Source organism: Erythrolamprus reginae, chromosome 1, assembly GCF_031021105.1.
Source record: "Erythrolamprus reginae isolate rEryReg1 chromosome 1, rEryReg1.hap1, whole genome shotgun sequence".
Classification (NCBI taxonomy): Eukaryota; Metazoa; Chordata; class Lepidosauria; order Squamata; family Dipsadidae; genus Erythrolamprus; species Erythrolamprus reginae.
In genome coordinates, this window is record NC_091950.1 from 377,328,183 (window position 1) to 377,352,103 (window position 23,921).

At 43.1% G+C, this 23,921-nt stretch overlaps 1 protein-coding gene across 1 annotated transcript in view; it reads right to left on the reverse strand.

Annotated features, from left to right (window-relative positions):
- Positions 1–1,230: 1,230 nt before the first annotated feature.
- KCNK12 (potassium two pore domain channel subfamily K member 12) overlaps positions 1,231–23,921 on the reverse strand; it is a 58,977-nt gene continuing 36,286 nt past the window's right edge. Inside the window, exon 2 of the mRNA XM_070734714.1 lies at positions 1,231–2,126. Within this exon, the coding sequence (XP_070590815.1) occupies positions 1,231–2,126 (896 nt within the window). The remainder of the gene's footprint in view (positions 2,127–23,921) is intronic.

A 23,921-nucleotide genomic window follows, 5' to 3' on the forward strand; every position in this document is an offset into this window, starting at 1 on the left:
ATGACACAGTTGTTAAGTCAATCTGACTTCCCCATTGACTTTGCTTGCCGGAACAAAGGGTGATCCCATGACCTTGGGACATAGTAACGGTCATAAATATGAACCAATTGCCAAGTGGGGCTACCTTTGAAAAGTGTTCGGAAACTTCAGATTGTGCAGAATGCGGCCGCGAGAGCCATCGTGGGGCTTCCTAGATTCGCCTACGTTTCTGCAACACTCTGCGGCCTGCACTGGCTGCCGATCGGTTTCCGGTCACAATTCAAAGTGTTGGTAATGACCTTTAAAGCCCTACATGGCATTGGGCCAGAATACATCCGGAACCGCCTTCTACCGCACGAATCCCAGCGGCCGATAAGGTCCCACAGAGTTGGCCTTCTCCGGGTCCCGTCGACCAAACAATGTTGTTTGGCGGGCCCCAGGGGAAGAGCCTTCTCTGTGGCAGCCCTGGCCCTCTGGAATCAACTCTCCCCAGAGATTAGAACGGCCCCCACCCTCCTTGTCTTTCGAAATTACTCAAGACCCACCTTTGTCGCCAGGCATGGGGGAGTTAGGATATTCCTTCCCCTAGGCCATTACAAGTTATGTATGGTATGTTTGTGTGTATGTTTGGTTTTTATAATAAGGGTTCTTAGTTGTTTTATTAAATTGGATTGTTACATGTTGTTTTTTATCATTGTTGTTAGCCGCTCCAAGTCTGCGGAGAGGGGCGGCATACAAATCCAAAAAATAATAATAAAGTGGTTATGTCTGAATGTTGATGATATGACCTCAGGAATGCTACAATGGTTGTAAGTATAAAAAACGGCTATGTAACTTTTTTCAATGCCGTTGTAACATTGAACTGTCACTAAACAAACTGTTGTAAGTTGGGGCCTACCTCTAATTACATGCTACCACTGAGATGGCTATGACTGTTGGGATTTCTCTTTGCTTCTTTAGTGCTCTGTAATATCAGTGATATGTGGTAGAGATCTTCTAAGCTGGCCAGTGATTGATGATCCCTGATACTACTTTTAAAGTATTAAAAAGATACTTTAGGGATTAAATACTACTGCATCCCCAAAAGGCCTCTTTAAAAATCTTAAATAATCATGTTTTAGAAACAAGCAAAACGTAAAGCCTTCCAGAAATTTTCCCTTGAGATGGATTTAATAAATTTTTAAAATATCATTTTATTCAATAAAGAATAAGAAAAAAGTCTTCGCGTTAGAGAAGATAATTTCAAAATTTCTACCTAGAATCACTCGTCTCGGCCAGTCTATTGTTCATGATTGCTAAAGCCCCAACGCCGCCAGAAAAATCATTTTGTCTGGTGCTGATGCAGGCATTCCTGGGATAGCCATTGGCCGTTTCCGACAACTGCTTCTGCAGAAGCGCCAGGGAGACTTTGTTAGAAGCCGTGAGATCCCTCATGGAGATCATCTCACCTGAGAGCCTTCTCCCTTCTGTGTCGCTATCATATTGTCCGTCTGTTTCCATAGAGAAATTGTGCCGGCGGAAGCGGGATCCGGGCGTGATGGCATTGCGCCGCCCAAGGCGGGTATTTGGCTTATTGCAATCTGGGCAACATTTGCATCGGACCTTTCTCAGCATCCAGTTTAAAACTTGCTTGATTACAATTGATATGACGTTAAAAAGAGAATATATGCAGCATACCCCCATTAATACAAACGTGAAATTCCCAAATCTGTATAATCCCTGATTTTGGTAGACAGCATTCTGACTGCTCACCAGATCACCAAACCCAATGGTGCTGAAGGTGACAAAACAATAGTACAAGGAGTCAATGTAATTCCATCCTTCCACAACTGTGTACATGGCAGAGGCACAGCAAGCTAGAGTAATGGCAAAGATTCCCAGAATTAGCATCACATGATAGACGGATGGCTTCCACCCAATCAGGCTGTCTGCATCAGACATGGCAGAGCCCCTTCGGCAGGTAGGAGGTAGAAGGCCGCTTCTTCTCAGCTGTCTCTCACGGCAAGCCTTCATGACCAAAGCCAAAAGCGAGATAATACGTTCTAGAAAAAGGTTGAAGAACAAGATGGTTCCAGCACATCCAAAGAGACCGTAAACGATAAGGAAGGCTTTACCTGCTACTGTTGCTGGTGTGGACATCCCAAAACCTGGAAAAATAAGGAGACAATGCAGCTGAATAAACAGAGGCAATGAAACTGAATAAACAGAGATGAGCTAAGGTAATGTGATAATTGAGACTGAAAAAGTTTATTGTTTGCTTTATTTCCTTTACTACAGCAAAGTGATTTGCTGCTGTTCCAAAATGATATTTATTATTTATTTATTTATTTATTTTATTTATTTATTTTGTCCAATACACAATGAGGGTTTTAGGGGGTATATATCTATAAACACATAGTAAAATACATGATGAAGGTTATAGAGGAGATACTTATAGTAAAATATATCTAAGAAAGAATAGAAAAGAAGATATAGTAATAGAACATATCAATGAAAGAATAGAAGAGATATAGGAATAGAAGAAAGGAATAGGAGATATAGGAGAGCAATAGGACAGGGGACGGAAGGCACTCTAGTGCACTTGTACTCGCCCCTTACTGACCTCTTAGGAATCTGGATAGGTCAACCGTAGATAATCTAAGGGTAAAGTGTTGGGGGTTTGGAGATGACACTATGGAGTCCGGTAATGAGTTCCATGCTTCAACAACTCGGTTACTGAAGTCATATTTTTTACAGTCAAGTTTGGAGCGGTTAATATTAAGTTTAAATCTATTGTGTGCTCTTGTGTTGTTGTGGTTGAAGCTGAAGTAGTTGCCGACAGGCAGGACGTTGCAGCATATGATCTTGTGGGCAATACTTAGATCTTGTTTAAGTGTCTAAAAGCAGACTGCCTATGCAGTCATGTAACTAAGGCCCTCACTCAGTGACATAAATTATTGCAATTGATTTGAGAGGGTTAGTACATTCATTAAAGCAGGCGATGAATCTTATTAAGTCAAGAGAAGCAAGTTTTATGGGGATAGGGAATGTATTTGGAATTCTGAGAGTATGTAATTCGCATTCTAATAAATGGCTTCTGGTGTATGACTGTAATTGAGCCCAACATTTCTATTGCTAAGTGAGAAATTTGTTAAGTGAGTTTTGCCCCATTTTACGACTTTTCTTGCCATGTTTGTTAAGTAAATCACTGCAGTTGTTGAATTAGTAACATGGTTGTTAAGTGAATTTGGTTTCTCCATTGACTTTGCTTGTCAGAAGATCGCAAAACGGGATCACGTGATCCCAGGACACTTCAACTGTCATACATGTGAGTTGATTTCCAAAGTGTCTCAATTTTGATCATGAGACCATGGGGATGCTGCAATGATCCTAAGTGTGAAAAATGGTCATAAGTCATTTTTTTTCAGTGCTTTGGTAACTTCGAACATTCATTAAGTGAAGAGTTGTAACTTGAGGACTACCTGTATTGTAAGTATAAGTATACATCAACAGGGATTAGTTTAAGGATTAAACACAACCAGAAACCTTTTGGGTCTTACTATTTGGAAAGTTTTTGGGAGCTACTTTTGAGGTCTTCAAATATGTAACAAGCCAGAATTATGACTCTGACTCAGGGGTGGACTGTTGGGGGATTCACAGGGGTTTGGGAGAACCTCTATCTAAGATTTTGTGCAGTTTGGAGAACCCCCAAATCCCACTCCTGGCTGGCCCTACCCACCTCACCCACTCCATCCCTCCCAGGAGTCCCCGCGGCCCATTTTGAATGCAGGTAAGAGCAGGGTGTGCATGGAGGCCTGGGAAGGGTCAAAAATGGCCCTACCAGAAATTCGAGAAGGACGGAAACTGGTCCGTTTCTGGCCTCCAGAGGGCCTCTGAAGCCTGGAGAAGCCATTTTTGCCCTCCCGGAGGCTTGAGAAAAGCCTCCAGAACCCGGGGAGGTAAAAAATGCATTCCCCACCATGGTGCAAGAGGTTGACTAGGCCATGCCCACCATGGCCATGCCTACCCAGCAACTTGGCAGATAACCCCTTGCTAAAATTTTTGAAGTCCATCCCTGCTCTGATCCATTAGATCTCCCAGAGGGTTGTTGACCTGCATTTTAAGATGTAACATTTGTGGTAGAGGATGATCCTTTTTCAGAATTTTATTAGACACCACTCTGCAACATTTCTTACAGTTAGAATTGTGTTTGGCAACATTGCGATGCTTTTCAAATAGTGAAATCCAAATGCTTAACGCAAGGGGTGGTTTGCATTTGTGTGACTGCTGTGGGGAGGAACGGGAAGTCTTTAATAATACACTGATAGTGGATGAAGCAAAATGTGCAACTAAGCCTGTATTGAAGAAGCAGAGCTTTGATAATACACTACCAGGGAGTCCACAGCTGTAGAGATTTAGAGCTCTGTGGGGAGAAAAATTATAGCTTTGCTGCAACTCTACATCAGTAGAGTTCTTTTCTGTGGTATCTAAACAACTGAAAAACATTTAAAAAAAATATAGGGCATTGTCAATTATGTTCTTGAATCTTTTACTAGTAAAGCATAGAGCAAGTCTTCCAAACAAGCTTTATATTTCATCATGAACTCAAGAATGGATTCTAAGAACTGATTCTAAGAACGGACCTCTGTCTGCATAGTACACAAAATTGTTTGCTACAATATCTTACCTGTCAACCCCTTCTTCAGCTTTGACGACAATAATACATGGGCAAACAATTGATACAAACTCAAGGTAAACCACCCTAAACTCAATTGCAGAAAATATGACTTCAGCAACAGAGTGGTCAAGGCCTGGAATGCTCTACTCGCCTCCATTGTTACAGCCTCAAACCTTCACAGCTTCAACCTCAAACTGTCTACTGTGGACCTCACCTCATTCCTAAAAGGTCCCTAAAGAGGGTGTACATAAGTGCATCAGTGTGCCTATTGTCCCTGTCCTACTGTCCCCATTTATCTGCATTTTCTTTGTTTATGTTTATGTTATACCTATACCTGCTACTTTGTACAGCCCAACAAACAAAAAAACTACAAACCAAAAAGAGTTTGCTGTTTGACAGCTTCAGCTGGATCTGATACTGTGTATGTCTCTGACAATATTGCAAAGCAAACACAATTTTGCACCTCAAATCATTGTAGATTCACACTTTTGGTGGTGTGTCTGCCCTTCAGGTTAGGCCAGACTTGGAAATACTTTTATCTGACTATTGACTGCTTGGATGCTTCCTCCTGTCCTTCAAGACCATTCCCTCTGCCCTCCACACAGTGCAAGGATGACAATGATCTATGTGTATGGTGTGATTTGAAATTTCAGAAGCCTGCATGTCATAGTACAGATGCCACACAATATGCTTTTAGTAATTATTGATTTTCAAAATCTAAGTTCACAAAGTACTTTACTACAAACATGGTGTCACATCTGCAAATCTTGATTCTATAACTGCTTTCATCATATTCATCATATCATTAAACGAAACATATGGAATCAGTGCCTAGTCCACTATGCTTGCTTCCATGAATCTATAATGTTAAATCATGAAATTTAGTTACCGGTAATTCACTGGGAAATCCACTTCCCTACAGAAATTTGGGAATGTTGTTATGTTAACTATATGTATGGCTTAGTGAGAGAAAATATGCTTTGCATGTAGAAAGTCCCTGTGCCTGGGAAACATAAGGATATAGCCCTGGGGGAATCATTGTGAAAAATAGTGAAATAGATTATTATTATTATTATTATTATTATTATTATTATTATTGTTATTATTGTTATTATTATTATTATTATTAATTGGATTTGTATGCCACCCCTCTCCGTACCTAATATTTATCTATTTATTTTATATAACGACTCATTTCACATGAATTACTCTGGATGCTCATACAATTAAAAACAAAAAAAGCCCAATTATAGTACAAATAAAGAAGTAAAACGAAAACCATCAGAAAAACTAATTAAGCAGTTTACAACTTCTGATTCGATGGAATGCAGCATTCTCTAAGCCAGGTAGCAAGCAGGAAAAAAATAATTCTTAGAACCTTCATTGCATTGCAAATTAAACAGTACAAATTAAAATGCTAATACTCAAGAAGTGGAATAAATATGCTTGGGTTGCAAGTAACTAGCCAATAACAAGTAAAGTGAATCATTTTTTGGGGGGGCTAAATGGAATGGCTACCTCACCATCTGAAATACTTAAACAAGCCTAGTCTTTATTCCTTTTTAATTTCATTGCAATTTCTGCTTTTTTTCATGGTATGAAATTGGTTTTTTTCTTCTTTATTAGTCTAAGATAAGGTTAGAAACAACTTCTGCATTTTAAGTTAGCGATGGGGATTCTAAAGGAAAATCAGTCTGACCGCCATAGAATTAGACACAACTCATTGACTCGTTTTGGAAATGGCAAACATGCTGTGTGGCAACACAAGCAATTTATAAGCATGGGGAAGCAGACCTGTTGGTGGGCAAATTGTTAGAATGAAAGCACAGTAGATTAACCTTCCAGAGTCACCAGGAAACAAAAATCAAAACAAAATGTGGAGGCTTAGAGCTTTTCCCTACTTCAGAGTTGAAGTATCCTTGAAGCTAGAAAAAAGCTGTGCCGGCGTGAAATTTGCTCTCCCCAATGTTTGTTTCTTTCTGGTCTCAACGGCCAGAGTTCCCAGTCACTTCTCCAAGATGGTGAGATATAAAATCTAACAGACTTTACACGTGATGAGGCTGATGGTGATGTTGCTTTAAAAACATCTGTACAGTTAAGGGTAATTTAAAATTATCTTAGGTATATTCATTCATTCATTCATTCATTCATTCATTCATTCATTCATTCATTCAATATCGTATTATATATTAATTATTTAATAATTTAATAATTAATTAATTAGTTAATTAATTAATTAATCAATTAGTTAATAATTAATTAATTTATTTATTTATTAGATTTGTATGCCGCCCCTCTCCGCAGACTCGGGTCGGCTCACAACAGAAATAAAACAATTCATGACTAATCTAATAATTTAAAAACATTTAAAAAACCCAGTTATTAAGCAGACATACACACAAACATACCATACATAAATTGTATAGGCCCAGGGGAGATATTTCAATTCCCCCATGCCTGGTGGCAAAGGTGGGTTTTAAGGAGTTTACGAAAGGCAAGGAAGGTGGGGGAAGTTCTAATCTTCGGGGGGAGCTGGTTCCAGAGAGTCGGGGCCGCCACAGAGAAGGCTCTTCCCCTAGGACCCGCCAAACGACATTGTTTAGTCGATGGGACCCGGAGAAGGCCAACTCTGTGGGACCTAATCGGTCGCTGGGATTCATGCGGCAGAAGGCGGTCCCGGAGATATTCTGGTCCGATGCCATGAAGGGCTTTATAGGTCATAACCAACACTTTGAATTGTGACCGGAAATTGATCGGCAACCAATGCAGACTGCGGAGTGTTGGTGTAACATGGGCATACCTGGGGAAACCCATGATTGCTCTCGCAGCTGCATTCTGCACGATCTGAAGTTTCCAAACACTTTTCAAAGGTAGCCCCATGTAGAGAGCATTACAGTAGTTGAATCTCGAGGTGATGAGGGCGTGAGTGACTGTGAGTAGTGAGTCCCTGTCCAGATAGGGCCGCAACTGGTGCACCAGGTGAACCTGGGCAAACGTCCCCCTCGCCACAGCTGAAAGATGGTTCTCTAATGTGAGCTGTGGATCGAGGAGGACGCCCAAGTTGCGGACCCTCTCTGAGGGGGTCAATAATTCCTCCCCCATGGTTATGGACGGACAGATGGAATTGTCCTTGGGAGGCAGAACCCACAGCCACTCCGTCTTATCCGGGTTGAGTTTGAGTCTGTTGACACCCATCCAGACCCCAACAGCCTCCAGGCACCGGCACATCACAAAATACATATAAGTATATACATAACTTGAATACATGAAATGAATAAAAATAAAAAAACATTAGGACAAGGATGGAAGGCACACTGGTGCACTTATGCACGCCCCTTACAGACCTCTTAAGAATGGGGTGATTTGAGATGAAGGCAATGTCAAGGGGGCACAGCAGAAAAAATTACATTCCCGTTTGTGTTGCAGTTAGGTCCAAGGGGGAAAAGATGAGTAGAGTGGCAGTGGAATCTAGAAAATAGTCATGGCTGCCATATTGATTAACTTTACAATAATAGTTTGCATGCATGCTTTTGGACAGGTTGGTACAGTGGTTAAGGCATCAGTCAAGAAGCTGGGAGATCATGTGTTCTAATTCTGCCTTAGAAACAAAGCCAGCTGGGGGGACCTTGAGCCAGCCCCTCACTCTCAGCCGTAGGAAGGAGACAATGGAAAACTGCTTTAGAAAAGTGTTGCTAAGAAAACTGCAGGGACTAGTCGAGGTAGTCATCAGGAGTTAGCACTGTCTCAAATGAGCACCTTCTCAGTTCTAAACTTCTTCCTTGTTAAATAGTTTTTCCTCGATTCCAGTTTTGGTTCTGTTTTCTCTCAACAAAGTTGTATGTTCCATCAGGCAAAGTCAGAACAACAGCCAGGGCCTTCGGCACTTCCTGGCATGAGTGACTCAGCACTTCCGGTGAGGAATGAGTTAGCATTTCTAGGGTTGAGTGACTCAGGGGAAGACGAGGAGCTGCTTCTGGATGCTAGGGTTCGGAGGTCATATAAAAGACACAAATGGTTGGCTAGGAGAAGAGTCACTCATAAGTAGTACTGTGGGGTAATTGAGTCACACCCTCACACTATTTAAGGGTGAGGCATGCCCTGCCTTGTTGCAGAAAAACAACATCATTCGTTGAGGAATCATCTCATCTTAACTCTTGCATTCAGTTTGGATTTTAAAACAGCCACGTTCTTGGCTTTACTAATGAGCTTCGGTCCACTAGTTAATTTCTGAGAACTTTGTCTGAGAACTCTGGCTACAGCTGGTAATTAGTACTGGGTTTATTTTCCTTCTGGGACTTTAGCCAATTGATAACACTTTGATAGATTTTGCTTCTTTCTTGGAAAAGACTCTTAAAAGACTTTACAATATTGGGACTTTTGTAAATATTAAATCTTTTTATTAGTTAGACAATGGCGCTAGAGAGGCAGGAGGGGGAGGGACATCTATCTCTGGGGTGACAGAGGGTCAGGATATTTCAGTGTTGCTGGGGAGAGGCAGATATGGCGGGAGCCACGGAGCTAGCCGTTCCAGGGGAAGGAGGGATCGTTGCTTAATAACGATCCCTTGTTCCGGCTCCGTGAGCTCAACCCAGAATACTGGTGATGAGTGTAAGTCTGGCCCTGGGCTCAGGTTGCTGCTACTCAATGCCAGGTCGGTGGTAAATAAAGCTCTCCTCATCCGGGATTTAATCCTGGGTGAGGAGGCCGACCTGGCATGTGTAACTGAAACCTGGCTGGGCCCAGAGGGAGGAGTTCCTCTCTCTGAAATTTGCCCAGCCGGGTTTCAGATATGGCATCAACCTCGACCCCGGGGAAGGGGGGGAGGAGTGGCTATTATAGCCAGGGAGAGCCTTTGCCTGCGTAGACTTGTTGCCCCGGAGATTGCGGGTTGCGAGTCCCTCCTGGTGAAGTTGGACTTAGGGGTTCAGGTGGGCTTGTTTCTCACGTACCTGCCTCCCAGCTGCGTGGCACAAGCCCTGCCTGTGCTACTCGAGGAGGTAGCCGGGCTGGCAGTGGGGTTCCCTAGACTTATTGTCTTGGGAGACCTCAACCTGCCGTCGCTCGGCGAATCCTCTGGACTGGCACAGGAGTTCATGGCCACCATGGCAGCCATGGACCTGACTCAAGTAGTACAGGGTCCGACTCATGAGGGGGGACATGCACCCGACATGGTATTCCTCTCTGAGCAACTGAATAATGGTCTGAGACTAAGGGGCTTAGAAGTGTTGCCTTTGTCATGGTCAGACCATTTTCTACTGCGGCTTGACTTCCTGGCTCCAATCCTCCCCCGCAGGGAGGCGGAACCGATTAAGTTGTTCCGCCCCAGGTGCCTGATGGATCCAGATGGTTTTCAGAAGGCGCTTGGGGTTCTTCCAGATACACTTGTCCACAGTTCGGCAGAGTCTCTGGCTGAGGCCTGGAACAAGGCTGCAGGGGAGGCCCTTGACTGAATTGCGCCGCTGCGACCTCTCCGTGGTGCTAGACCCCGTAGAGCTCCATGGTTCAACGAGGAGCTCCGGGAGTTGAAACGCCAGAAGAGACGTCTAGAGAAGCGATGGAGGAAGAGTAAGTCCGAATCCGATTGAATACTTGTAAGAGCTCATATTAAGACTTACAAAGTGGCGCTCAAGGCGGCAAGATGCGCGTATCATGCCGCCTTGATTGCATCAGCAGAATCCTGCCCGCCTGCTCTGTTTAGGGTAACCTGCTCCCTTCTTAATCAGGGGGGAGTTGGGGAGCCCTTACAGAGCAGTGCTGAGGACTTTAACACGTTTTTTGCTGATAAAATCGCTCGGATCCGAGCTGACCTCGACTCCAATTGTAAAACAGAGTCGACTGACAACGAGTCAGTCGAGGTGACTGGGGCTAAACGTCTTTGTCCATCTGTCTGGGAGGAGTTTGACTTGGTGACACCTGATGAAGTAGACAAGGCCATTGGAGCTGTGAGCTCCGCCACCTGTTTACTGGATCTGTGTCCCTCTTGGTTGGTTTCGGCCAGTCGAGAGGTGACATGGAGCTGGGCCCAGGAGATTGTCAATGCCTCCTTGGGGAGGGGGTCCTTTCCAGCCCTTTATAAGGAGGCACTTGTGCGCCCCCTCCTCAAGAAGCCTTCCCTGGACCCAGCCGTGCTTAATAACTACCGTCCAGTCTCCAACCTTCCCTTTATGGGGAAGATTGTCGAGAAGGTGGTGGCGCTCCAATTCCAGCGGTCCTTGGAAGAAGCCGATTATCTAGGTCCTCAGCAGTCTGGATTCAGGCCCAGCTACAGCATGGAAACTGCTTTGGTCACGTTGATGGATGATCTCTGGCGGGCCTGGGGCAGGGGCTTGTCCTCTGTCCTGGTGCTTCTTGACCTCTCAGCGGCTTTCGATACCATCGACCATGGTATCCTTCTGCGCCGGCTGGGGGGGTTGGGAGTGAGAGGCACTGTCCTTCAGTGGTTCTCCTCCTACCTCTCCGGTCGGTCGCAGTCGGTGTTAGTGGGGGGTCAGAGGTCGACCTCTAGGTTTCTCCCTTGTGGGGTGCCTCAGGGGTCGGTCCTCTCCCCCCTGCTATTTAACATCTACATGAAACCGCTGGGTGAGATCATCCAAGGGCATGGGGTGAGGTATCATCAATATGCCGATGATACTCAGCTATACATCTCCACCCCATGTCCAGTCAGCGAAGCAGTGGAAGTGATGTGCCGGTGCCTGGAGGCTGTTGGGGCCTGGATGGGTGTCAACAAGCTCAAACTCAACCCAGACAAGATGGAGTGGCTGTGGGTCTTGCCTCCCAAGGACAATTCCATCTGTCCGTCCATCACCCTGGGGGGAGAATCATTGACCCCCTCAGAGAGGGTTCGCAACTTGGGCGTCCTCCTCGATCCACAGCTCACATCTTTCAGCTGTGGCGAGGGGGGCATTTGCCCAGGTTCGCCTGGTGCATCAGTTGCGACCCTATCTGGACCGGGAGTCACTGCTCACAGTCACTCATGCCCTCATCACCTCGAGGCTCGACTACTTTAACGCTCTCTACATGGGGCTACCTTTGAAAAGTGTTTGGAAACTTCAGATCGTGCAGAATGCAGCTGCGAGAGCAATCATGGGCTTCCCTAAATATGCCCATGTCACACCAACACTCCGCAGTCTGCATTGGTTGCCGATCAGTTTCCAGTCACAATTCAAAATGTTGGTTATGACCTATAAAGCCCTTCATGGCACCGGACCAGATTACCTCAGGGACCGCCTTCTGCCACACGAATCCCAGCGGCCAGTTAGGTCCCACAGAGTGGGTCTTCTCCGGGTCCCGTCAACTAAACAATGCCGCTTGGCAGGACCCGGGAGAAGAGCCTTCTCTGTGGCGGCCCCGGCCCTCTGGAACCAACTCCCCCCAGAGATTAGAATTGCCCCCACCCTCCTTGCCTTTCGTAAGCTACTTAAAACCCACCTCTGCCGCCAGGCATGGGGGAATTAAGACTTTTTTCTCCCCCTAGGCCGTTACAACTGTAGACATGGTATGTTTGTATGTATGTTTGGTTTTTATATATTAAGGGGTTTTAATTTGGTTTTAGTATTGGATTTTATTGTATATTTTCATGATTGTTGTTAGCCGTCCCGAGTTTTTGGAGAGGGGCGGCATATAAATCCAATAAAACTTAAACTTAATTTGTGTGGATCATATTATTACTAGGACAGAACAGCAGTATTTATGAAATATTTGTTTGGTGAAATCTGTTTCCATAAGTACTGGATTAGTGTTAGATTGGCCTGTTTTATTTGGGCTACTAAACTCCATAATTCTAAGTCGCAATCAAGGATCATTCTGTGTCTATTTTTGTTACCCAAATATGTTACCATTAATAAATAGTCCAACAACTGAATTGTATGTAAGCTGCATATTTTCAGGTTTATAATACCGTAATAACTTTTGGTAAGAAATAGCTAAATCTTTTCTGCTGGATTCTTTTCCCAATTCTACTTTAAAGAAAAGATCTCCAACGCAAGCCGTCAGAACTAATTTTTTTCCATATATTTTTGGAAAAGATAAAGAAGATAAATTTAACTTAGTGCCAAGCAGCTCATACCAACTGAAAATTAAGCCAGATTCTTATATGAAGCAAAGCATTTGTTTTATTCTTAAGGAATGATACAGTTATTCAAATGTTCCAAGGTAGGACTTTTGTTGAAGTATTATGAGATCTGGAGTCCTGACATTATGATTTGAGTAATGAATTGAATTAATTATGCAAATCATTTAAGTGATTTGAATGTTTCCAATATCATTTAATGATTCAATTTATTTAGAAAATCTGTTTAATTCAAAATCTATCTAATTCTGGTCAACTTGACTTCAAACCAAGTTTTCTCACTGAAGTTTAATATGGTTGTAGTAAACTCCCACCATTTTTATATTACAACTATTAACTTTCCTATAGGAGCAATCAAAACGTTTCACTATAGGCAAAGAGGCATTCCCTCTACCTTGCAAATCCATTTATCTAATTGATTGGCAACTGAACTGTACTTGCCTAATTTAGATGATACAGAACAAATTTCATTCACATACAACTGCCTTCCTACAGCTTCCTGCTGCTTTCCATTCCTTTTCTGCTACTGATATAATCTAAATGGAATGCTTCCCTCTGTCTATTTGAACATATCCTCCATCTCTGCTGCATCTCCAGTCATTGTTACTTAAGGCCTTCCAATGCAATCTGTGCTTGGTTTCATAAATTGGCTGGAATAATTTTGCATTGGCTGTCATGTTACTACTTATGCTGAGATAGTTTAATGGCCAATAAAATATCTTAACAATTAGACTAGAATAGTAATATGCCCAATTCATTTTCCAGCTGCACTTTACATTTCTTTGTGTGCTTTTTAATCAATGACAGTATATCCACCTACTCAAGAAGCTTAATTAACGGAGACAAAAGGGCTCTAAGGAATCAGATTCAAATTGGAAGATATATAAAATGTTCAGATTGCAAGAATAGTTTTAATTTTATTATAAATTAATTGTAAGGATTTAAGTAGTCTACCTGTTTTATAACTGTCGCATTTTAATTGTGTTAATCAAATGTCAGCAATATCAAATATGAAATAATTACCAAAGTTTTGCTATTGTATTGGCCTCCAGTTAGGGTGAATTTTAGACTAAGGTCTCAGCCATAAATCTGAATCTATAAGGGTCAGACTTGGTTGAAGTTTCTAGCAGGATAACAGTTTTTACTGCAAACTAAAATGAACACTTGATTGTTCTTGTTATTATAATGATTGAATGTTGGATTGTTGATTGTATACATTGTTGGTATTGATTAGTTTTCTTTGATACTATTGTTATATATTGTGGCTTTTGTAAGCTGTTTAAATTCTGCTGTTCTAATCAACCCCAAAACACCTATAATAAATATCATAAAATAAAAATAAAATGCGACATCTGTCATTTACCTTTGCTTCCACAAAACATATTTTCAATCTTGCCAGCTGGAAATAGAATTGTTTGAAGTTTTGTTTAAATCTTTCTAGGTCATGTGTTTCACTTTAAAAAGGTGATTCATGACTTGACCCTCATCTTCTACAGTCAAGCTTTGTTCCCGACATGTTTTGCATGAATTGGCTTGAAATGTATTTTGTTTTTCCTTCTTTAGACAAGCACTGTTCCCAATATTTTGATTTGTATTTGAAGACCCTTATCTTTCTAAGATTTAGTTCCCCAGACTATTTTTTTCCACTAAAAGTTTTTTATTTTTTCCTCCACATCAAAAACATAGATTCCATACATCACATATACCTTCAATAGCAATCAATATACATATATTGTTGCTTAAAAACAATACTACAATAGCCTAAGTTACATTCCAATTTTAATTTTATTATTCAATCCATCTCAATCTTCTCTGCCTCTACTGCCCTCTTACTAACTCAAGTAGCTATTCCACCTCTAGTACTTACCTTCTTATACCTTCTCTTCCCTTTCTTACTACCATCTCCTCCTTCTTCCTTTTCTGTCTTTCCTTTTACGTTCTCTCCTTCCTCATCTTTCCTTCCTCCATCTCTACATCCCCTTTTACTCTCTCTCCTTTCTCTCCTTCTTTCCTACTTCCCCTACACCCTCTAAATCCTTCCCTGAATGGATAGTTTTAATTACAAAGATTTTTCTTATTATTATTTTTCTCCCCACTAAAAAAGAACATGCCTAGAATCATAGAATCATAGAATTGGAAGGGACCTCCAGGGTCATCGGATCCAACCATATAAGTCAACTTATTAAACATATATCACCTACTAAATATCATTCATACTACTTAATTTCATAGCTGCTACTTTCTGTATATGTCATTAATCTCATGCTACCTCCTTTGTCTAATTTCATCACCCGGTTTATACAGATTGGTTTGTTCTCCAATTAATTTTTAATGCTATTATTTACTTCCTCTGCTTGTTACTCTCTCTTGCTTAATAAATCAAAGCCATTGTGCTTCATTCATTTCCTTAATTTCTTACCCCTCCTTCAGTTTTCTAAGCTCCTGTTTCCCCAGACTAAATTAAGTAATAGTGATAGTCAGCAACATTGGCAAATTGTTGCCAGGTAAGCCAGATCTGATAGATTCAGGATCCTGGATGAGGTGAGACCAGATAGCTAAATAGTCAAATTTAATCTAAGACAACATTTTATGTTAATAATAGAAAAGTGGATGAGCATTTACCAACAGCAATCATAACTGAATATCCAGGAGCGGGCCACCATTCCCGGCCCTACCAGAACAGGCCAGGAGTGCGCGCGCAACCCCCGTGTGGCATTCAGCTTCTGTGCATGGGCAGAAGCCGAATCTCACATGAGGACACATTCATGCAAGATTGCGGGTTTTTTTGCTTCTGCGCATGCAGTGGGGAAGCCAGCGAGAGCAGACACGGCAGGGTGAAAGGCGACTGGTGGGGGGGAGTGGGCACAAGCACAGGCAGAGCCGGTGCGAGTGTGCACGGCAGGGCAAATGGTGGCAGCATGAGTGGTGGTGGGGATCTGGCACGAGCACGGGCAATGGGGGGGAGTTGGCGTAAGAGGCGAGTGAGGGGCTTGCAATGGGGGAAGGCAGCGCTCACAGCAGGGCAGGGCAGGCGGAGTCCGGGGAAGCGCCATTTGGCATGTACGGGTGTGCACACCCAGCGGCATTACCGGAACTAGCCTACACGGTACCTTGCCACCATCAGAACCGCGTTGCCCCCGTTCAGGGTACGGCCCACCCCTGTGTGCAATAGGGTTGATATTCCTGGAGGCGTCTGTAATATGGTAAATGATTTAGCTTTACTAGATAAATTGTCAAAGCAATGGAAACTGCAGTTTAATGTTTCCAAATGTAAAATAATGCACTTGGGGAAAAGGAATCCTCAATCTGAGTATTGTATTGGCGGTTCTGTGTTAGCAAATACTTCAGAAGAAAAGGATTTAGGGGTAGTGATTTCTGACAGTCTCAAAATGGGTGAACAGTGCAGTGAGGTGGTAGGGAAAGCAAGTAGAATGCTTGGCTGCATAGCTAGAGGTATAACAAGCAGGAAGAGGGAGATTATGATCCCGCTATATAGAATGCTGGTGAGACCACATTTGGAATACTGTGTTCAGTTCTGGAGACCTCACCTACAAAAAGATATTGACAAAATTGAAGGGGTCCAAAGACGGGCTACAAGAATGGTGGAAGGTCTTAAACATAAAACGTATCAGGAAAGACTTAATGAACTCAATCTGTATAGTCTGGAGGACAGAAGGAAAAGGGGGGACATGATCGAAACATTTAAATATATTAAATGGTTAAATAAGGTCCAGGAGGGAAGTATTTTTAATAGGAAAGTGAACACAAGAATAAGGGGACACAATCTGAAGTTAGTTGGGGGAAAGATCAAAAGCAACATGAGAAAATATTATTTTACTGAAAGAGTAGTAGATCCTTGGAACAAACTTCCAGCAGACGTGGTAGATAAATCCACAGTAACTGAATTTAAACATGCCTGGGATAAACATATATCCATCCTAAGATAAAATACAGAAAATAGTATAAGGGCAGACTAGATGGACCATGAGGTCTTTTTCTGCTGTCAGACTTCTATGTTTCTATGTTTCTATGTGATTATCCCAACCGATGCAAGAGTGGGTTCCACTTACCTTTACCACCGGTTCGCATCATGATGTCTTGTGCATGCATGCTTTATTTGCACATGTGCGTGTTCCCTCATGCAATTTGGCTTCCGCACATGCTCAGTAGCTGGAATCAGCTTGAAACACATCTGAGGAGCTGATCAGCTGTGCTTTGGGCGAAGGAATAAAGGTCAGTTTAAACCCGAGGGTGGGTGGGAGTGTTCTTTTACAAGCAGCAGAACAGGAACAATCTTCACAGCAGTTAAAAATTTGCCAAAAATAATTAAAAAAAAGATGCCAGCACCCACAGACTGGCATCAACCAAACCAGATCTGTGACACCATCATCACATCACCAGGAGGTTGCTAATGGTTTGGATGATCTGGTCCAAACCAAAAGGAACCCACCCCTGAACTGATGCCTTTAAATTTACCTTAAGGTCATGGTTAAAAAGATAAAACATATTTCTCTCTCCTTGTCTTCTCACAGAAACACCTGAAGGTTTGTTTGAGTACAGGGTTTGTTTTTTTGGCTAGGTATATGTTCAGTAGAATTTATGTATGAAAGAGAAAGTATTTGAGGACAATTGAGGTGGGTTTCAAGAATTATCTGTATGCTTGCCATCCAGCCAAAGTTTCTTATAAAAATCATTATTAATTTGTCTTCTCTTTTTTTGGCAGAAGAAGGACACATTGCCTACTCTGTTCTTGGGTAGTGAGATCTGTGTATATTTCAGAATATAAAATTAGTTACTGCAAGTAACTTTAGTGTTCAAGATTGCTGCTTTCTTTATATTATACAGTAATTATATAGGTTTTCACTGACTCTCTTAAATATAACAGTTTATGGATCATTAAAACTATTTAAATCCAAGTGAAAGAGGACAATCAAGAATCTAAATATTTGTTAAAATTCACAGATTTACATATTATTTGTGGGCAAAATATTCATCTGATCCAGCAGTGGAAGATTGCATGCTAGGATAGGATTTTAGGGGAGGAAAATATTGGCTTGACATTGTATAAACTCCTCCAGTTATTAAATTACAACTGCCCCCAGATAACAGATGGATCTTAACAGTAAATATGCTGCTTGCCTTCATTTCCCATCTGTAGAACTTCACCCAGCAATTTATAAACACTGTTCTGTTTCATGCTCGTTCTACAATAACAGCAAAGTAAACACAATATCTCCATAACAACCAAACACACAACCACCTCTTGGAAATTAGACTAGCACTGTAACAATGATCTGTTTTACAACTCTGAGAGCCTCAACTCTCCGCCCAGCCTGCTGTCTCCACTCCAGGCTTTCTTTAGTTCCAATTGTTCTTCCAAGTTTTCTAAATGTATCCTGGGGATGCTAAATAAGGTTTGCGGAACATACTAGATCAGTCTAGAGAGGAATTATGTTCAGAAGTAGAAACTGTGTCCAGAAATAGCTCAAGAAAACCCAGGAGAAGTCAATGGCTAAGCAAAGCAAGTAGATAAAAGAAACATGACAGATTGGAACAAAATCAGACCCAGCCTATTAAAAAATGATGGTCTCAGAAATATTGTTGCTACTTTACCACCAATTCCTAACAATCTGCTAAGGGATCTATCAATTTTATACATGCTGTGAATATGGTAGTCCTCATGAAATTTCAAATGGAAGTTAGGTTGACATAGATTAACAATTAATATTGGGTAGGCTCGTTGTTAAAAACCAAAATGCAGATCTAGCATTCACTGGTAGAAGAGATAGGGGACATATCTGCTTGATACAAAGCATATGAAAAGGATTTCAAGATTGTAATTAATCTCAAACTGAAAAGTCTGGTGCCATTACAGAAAAGGCTAATGGACTTTTAAACTGTATTAATAGAAAATAATTTCCAAGTCACAGGAAATAATAGTTCAATTTTGTGTATGCTTAATCGGATGAACTGTGTACATGGTAGGGAATCTTTATTTCAAAAAAGCAAAAACCAGAAAGAAATTGAAAAATCAGAATGGAATTGAAATAATAAAATGAATGAAATAATACAAAAGAATTAAAGCTGGAAAGGGAATAATCAAGGGGCATGAAAACAAGAGCAAAAAACAGGGTCCTTTGATTGTGGGGAAGTGAAGATGGAATATTCAGGGGATATTTAAAACATCACTGGAAAAGATGATGAATACTTTTTTTCTCTGCAACCCAGAGGGCAAAGCTAGATCTCATGTTTTTCCTTAATGAAAGAGTAAATTTTATGCACTGAGATGCTTTGAATGGGGAAGCAATATTCAGAATAAACAATCAACCAACTCGTTCTTCAGCCTGCTGGTGGATTACGATTCTCTTAATCCCTAAAAGTTCTGGTCAAAGAAAACCTGGACAAAACAGGTTGAATAAAAGTGTGTTATGGTCTACTGGCTATCTCCAAAATATTTCATTGTCTGATTAGAAAATAATGAGAACCACTTCTAAGAGTGCAGATGCTAATAAAATGCTGGAAAGTATCTGTTTCTCTTACACAGGCCATGAAACACATGGAAAAACTCCATTGCTATCAGTGGTGGTGTTGTGTCCGTAATGGCTACCTTGTTTCAACTGTAAATAGTTTCTTCCTGTTTAAAGCGCTGTCTGAGCCTGAGTCAGGAAGTCGCTCCTGATTGGCTCAGACGCGGCTGCTCCTTGCTTTGGCGGGAACTGCAAAAGTATAAAAGAAGCGGTTTCTCCCAGGCAAAGCAGATCGGTACTCGCAAAAGTCACTTGCCTTGCTGAGCTGTCACTTCTCTCTCTCTGAGCTGAATAAAAGTACCGTTCTAAATTACCTGTGTCTGGATTCACTTCACTGGCGACGACGGAAGAAAGAAACCACGCTTGCACCATGAGCAACATACAAATCGGCCGGGCTCCCGAATTCTTCGATCCCGAGAAGACTTCCTGGGACGACTACGTGGCCAACTTCGAGATCTTCCTCGAAGCTGCGGGCATACAGGACGCCGACGCCGACCGAAGAAGGGCCATTTTTCTAAACTACTGCGGCCCAGAGATCCGGAACCTCGCCCAGACTCTCACCGACCCACAGCCAGCAAGAACCGTCGCTTGGGACGTCCTACAAGCCAAGCTTGCGGGCCATTTCAAGGCCACGAAGCCAGCTATGGTTTTCCGGCACCAGTTCTCGAGGATGGCCCAGACAGAGACGGAATCGATCAACCAGTTCGCAACGCGGCTTCGAACGGTGCTTGCCAAATGCAAGTTTGACAACCCGGAAGCTCGCCTCACCGATGCCCTAGTTTTCGGCATGAAAAACGCCTCAGTGAGGAACAAACTCCTCACCGAAGACGAACCAATGCTACAAACCGTGATCAAATTAGCTCAAACCGCAGAGGTCGCCGACGCCGCAGCCAAAGAGCTGAAGGAAAACGAACGACGAGAAGTCATCGCCAAGATCGACTCCGCTTTTCACCGTGCCGAGGGATCAGACGACCTCAGCCCGCCAGCCCAAAACGAGGACAACTGCCTCCTGCTGCAAGACCAGCCGAGACAGCACAGAGCTCCTCACCACACAGCCCCTTGCGCCGGCTGCCGGGGAAACCACCAGCGCCAACGATGCCCCTTCCGGGATGCCATTTGCCGCCGCTGCAACCGACGAGGCCACATCGCCGAAGCCTGCAGAGCATCGGCGCCAGAAGAAACCTTCTCCACACCGCGCCATCAACGAGGCCAACACCAGGCGCCCCAGCCGCGAGAAAACCGACCTTCCCGTTTTTCAAACCGAAGGAACTACTCAGCCGCTAACCGCGACTACTCAAAAGGTAACACTAGATTTTCCGTGAATAACACAGCAACGAAAAATGGGGGCAAAATTGTAATTTCATTATTGCTTAACAGCAAACCATGCTCCATGGAACTGGACACGGGGTCTAAATACACCATCATGCCATGGGAGAAGCTCAAATTATACATGCCTAACATTTCTAAAGAGGACCTGTTGCAAACCTCATTGGTGATTAGAGATTTTCAAGGGGGGGTAATCTCTGTGTTGGGCAAATTGAATGTACCGATTGTGTTTAAGGATGTTAAATGTACCCTTCCTATGATTGTTGTTACAGGGGCTAAGCATTCTCTCCTGGGGTTAGCATGGATGGAACCTTTAGGAATTGAAATTTCTGGAGTTTGTACTATTAGCTCGAATAGCATGCCTGATTTCCTACAAGAGTTCCCCGAAGTGTTTAGCCCCACTCTGGGGACTTACAAAGGGCCCCCCATCTCTTTCTCTATTGACCCAAAGATTCCGCCTATTCGACTCAAACCCCGCAGGGTACCCCTCCCGCTCCTCCCCAAACTGGATCTGCAGCTAGACAAGCTTATAAGCCAGGGCATTTTGGTTCCAGTGGAGCAGGGTCCCTGGGAGACACCCATAGTCACGCCTTTAAAACCAGATGGCTCCTTAAGAGTCTGCGCTGACTACAAATCTACTTTAAATAAGGCTCTCCAACATCACCCTTACCCCATTCCAGTTGTACAACAACTCCTGCACTCCCTGGGGGAAGGGAAAAGGTTTGCAAAGATTGACCTCGCCCAGGCTTACCAGCAGCTAACAGTCGATGAACAAACAGCAAAAGCGCAGACAATTGTAACCCACAGGGGTGCATTTAAATGTACCAGACTGCAGTTTGGAGTGAGCATAGCCCCAGGCATATTTCAAAGTATAATGGAACGCCTAATAGCAGGCATAAAAGGGGCCATTCCCTATTTTGATGATATCTTAATCGCAGGGGAAAACCAGGAACAGCTAAACAAAAGAATAAGGGAAGTACTTAAGAGGCTGCAGGACAAAGGCCTAAGAATTAAACCAGACAAATGTGTGTGGGGGACAAACAGTGTTGAATTCTTAGGATATAAAATTGATGGAGAAGGCATCCACCCCACAACCGAGAAACTGAGAGCCATCAGAGAAGCCCCAAAGCCACAAAATAAGACAGAATTGCAAGCTTTCCTAGGCCTTCTTAACTTCTATTCCGTTTTCTTAAAACAGAAGGCAACAGTAGCAGAGCCTCTACACCGTTTGCTCCAGAAAGAAGCCCTTTGGACATGGGGGAAAACTGAACACGAAGCCTTTATCCAAATAAAACAGCTGTTGACTTCTAAGAGTGTGGTAGTCCAGTATAGCACCTCATTACCCATCAGGCTTACGTGCGACGCCTCCCCGTACGGCGTGGGAGGGGTGTTGGCTCATATCTTGCCAAATAATACAGAGGCTCCAATTGCTTTCTTCTCCAAAACAATGACAGATACCGAAAGGAACTATAGCCAGCTAGATAAGGAGGCTCTAGCTTTAGTAGCAGGGGTGAAGAAATTTCATAACTACCTTTTTGGGAGGAGTTTTGAATTGGTTACAGACCACAAGCCCTTACTGGGACTTTTAGCCCCCGACAAGCCTACACCCCCATTTATGTCCCCAAGACTGATAAGGTGGGCCCTTTTCCTCTCAGGATACCAATACGAGCTCATCCATAAAGGGGGTAAGACCATCAACCACGCAGATGGTCTCAGTAGGTGTCCTATGGCAGAATTAGTAGTAGACCCTGCCCCATCTGCAGACGTATTGATGATAGAACTAGATGACAAACCGCTAGTCACTGCAAAGGAGGTGGCTACACACACACAGCAAGACCCCCTCCTAAAACAAGTAGTAAATTGTGTACTTAAAGGTTGGCAAAATGACTCGTTGAAACCTGAATTGTGTGACTTCAAGACTAAACGTTTAGAATTGTCATATGTAAAAGGTTGTTTGTTGTGGGGGGATAGAGTGATCATCCCTAAAACCCTAAGGGTAAAGGTACTCAAAATGTTACATGTGGGCCATCCTGGGATTGTCAGGATGAAAGGCCTAGCCAGGGGACATTTATGGTGGCCAGGTTTAGATGCAGACATTGAGAACTGGGTAGCCAAATGTGACCCATGCCAAGAGTCACGGCCAAACCCCCCCAAGACAACCCCAGCAGAGTGGGAGCAACCTGCAGGACCATGGTCCAGAATTCATATCGATTTTGCAGGGCCAGTGGGGTCACAATACTTCTTAATTGTAGTTGATGCATTTTCTAAATGGGTAGAAATCATTGCAATGAGCAACATAACCACGTGTGCCACCATCAAGGTATTGAGCAGACTGTTTGCTACCCATGGTTGCCCAGATATCCTAGTGTCTGACAATGGGCCACAACTGACAGCCATACAGTTTGAATTGTTCTTAGACAACCTAGGAGTCAGACATGCACTCATCTCAGTTTACTCACCCTGGGCTAATGGATTGGCAGAACGTTACGTTCGAGTGGCTAAGGAAGCCTTACGTAGGTCAGGCCCTGGGGATGTACAACAAAATCTGGACCAATTTCTGTTAACCCAACACATCACCCCAAACTTGCACACGCACATAAGCCCTGCTGAGTTGCTAATGGGTAGAAAGTTAAGGTCACCACTAGATAGATTACACCCAAGGTTCTGTGAAAATAACCAAATGTATGTAAAACCTGAAAGAGAAATGTATTTGGGACAAAATGTATTTGTTAAGAATTTTGATGGGAGTGTAAACTGGAAAAAAGGAATTATTGTTAAACAAACTGCTCCAAAGACATATGTTGTAAAAATGGAGGATGGTCGAATGTGGAAGCGGCACATTGACCACATACGTAAACGCGCAGAAAATTCTCTACAACAAACCGCTAACATGACCTCTCCCAACTCAACAGACGATAACACGCTACCCGAATTAATTAACACGCAATTGGACTTATCGGGACGAGGGGAGTCCTCCAGCGACGCCGAGCCATCGTCCTCCTCCGAAATCAGCAGCCAACAGGCCGGCGCACAAGCTAGGCCACAGTCGCGCCGGGAGAGCAACAGCGAGCCAACATCCACCGTCGAGAGTGAGGACATAACTGAACTGCGCAGGTCCGAGCGATCCTCGCGAAGACCAAGCAGATTGGACGATTTTGTCACATGGCTGTCCTAATGGATGTATCCAAACTAAGGAGGGAGGGGTGTTGTGTCCGTAATGGCTACCTTGTTTCAACTGTAAATAGTTTCTTCCTGTTTAAAGCGCTGTCTGAGCCTGAGTCAGGAAGTCGCTCCTGATTGGCTCAGACGCGGCTGCTCCTTGCTTTGGCGGGAACCGCAAAAGTATAAAAGAAGCGGTTTCTCC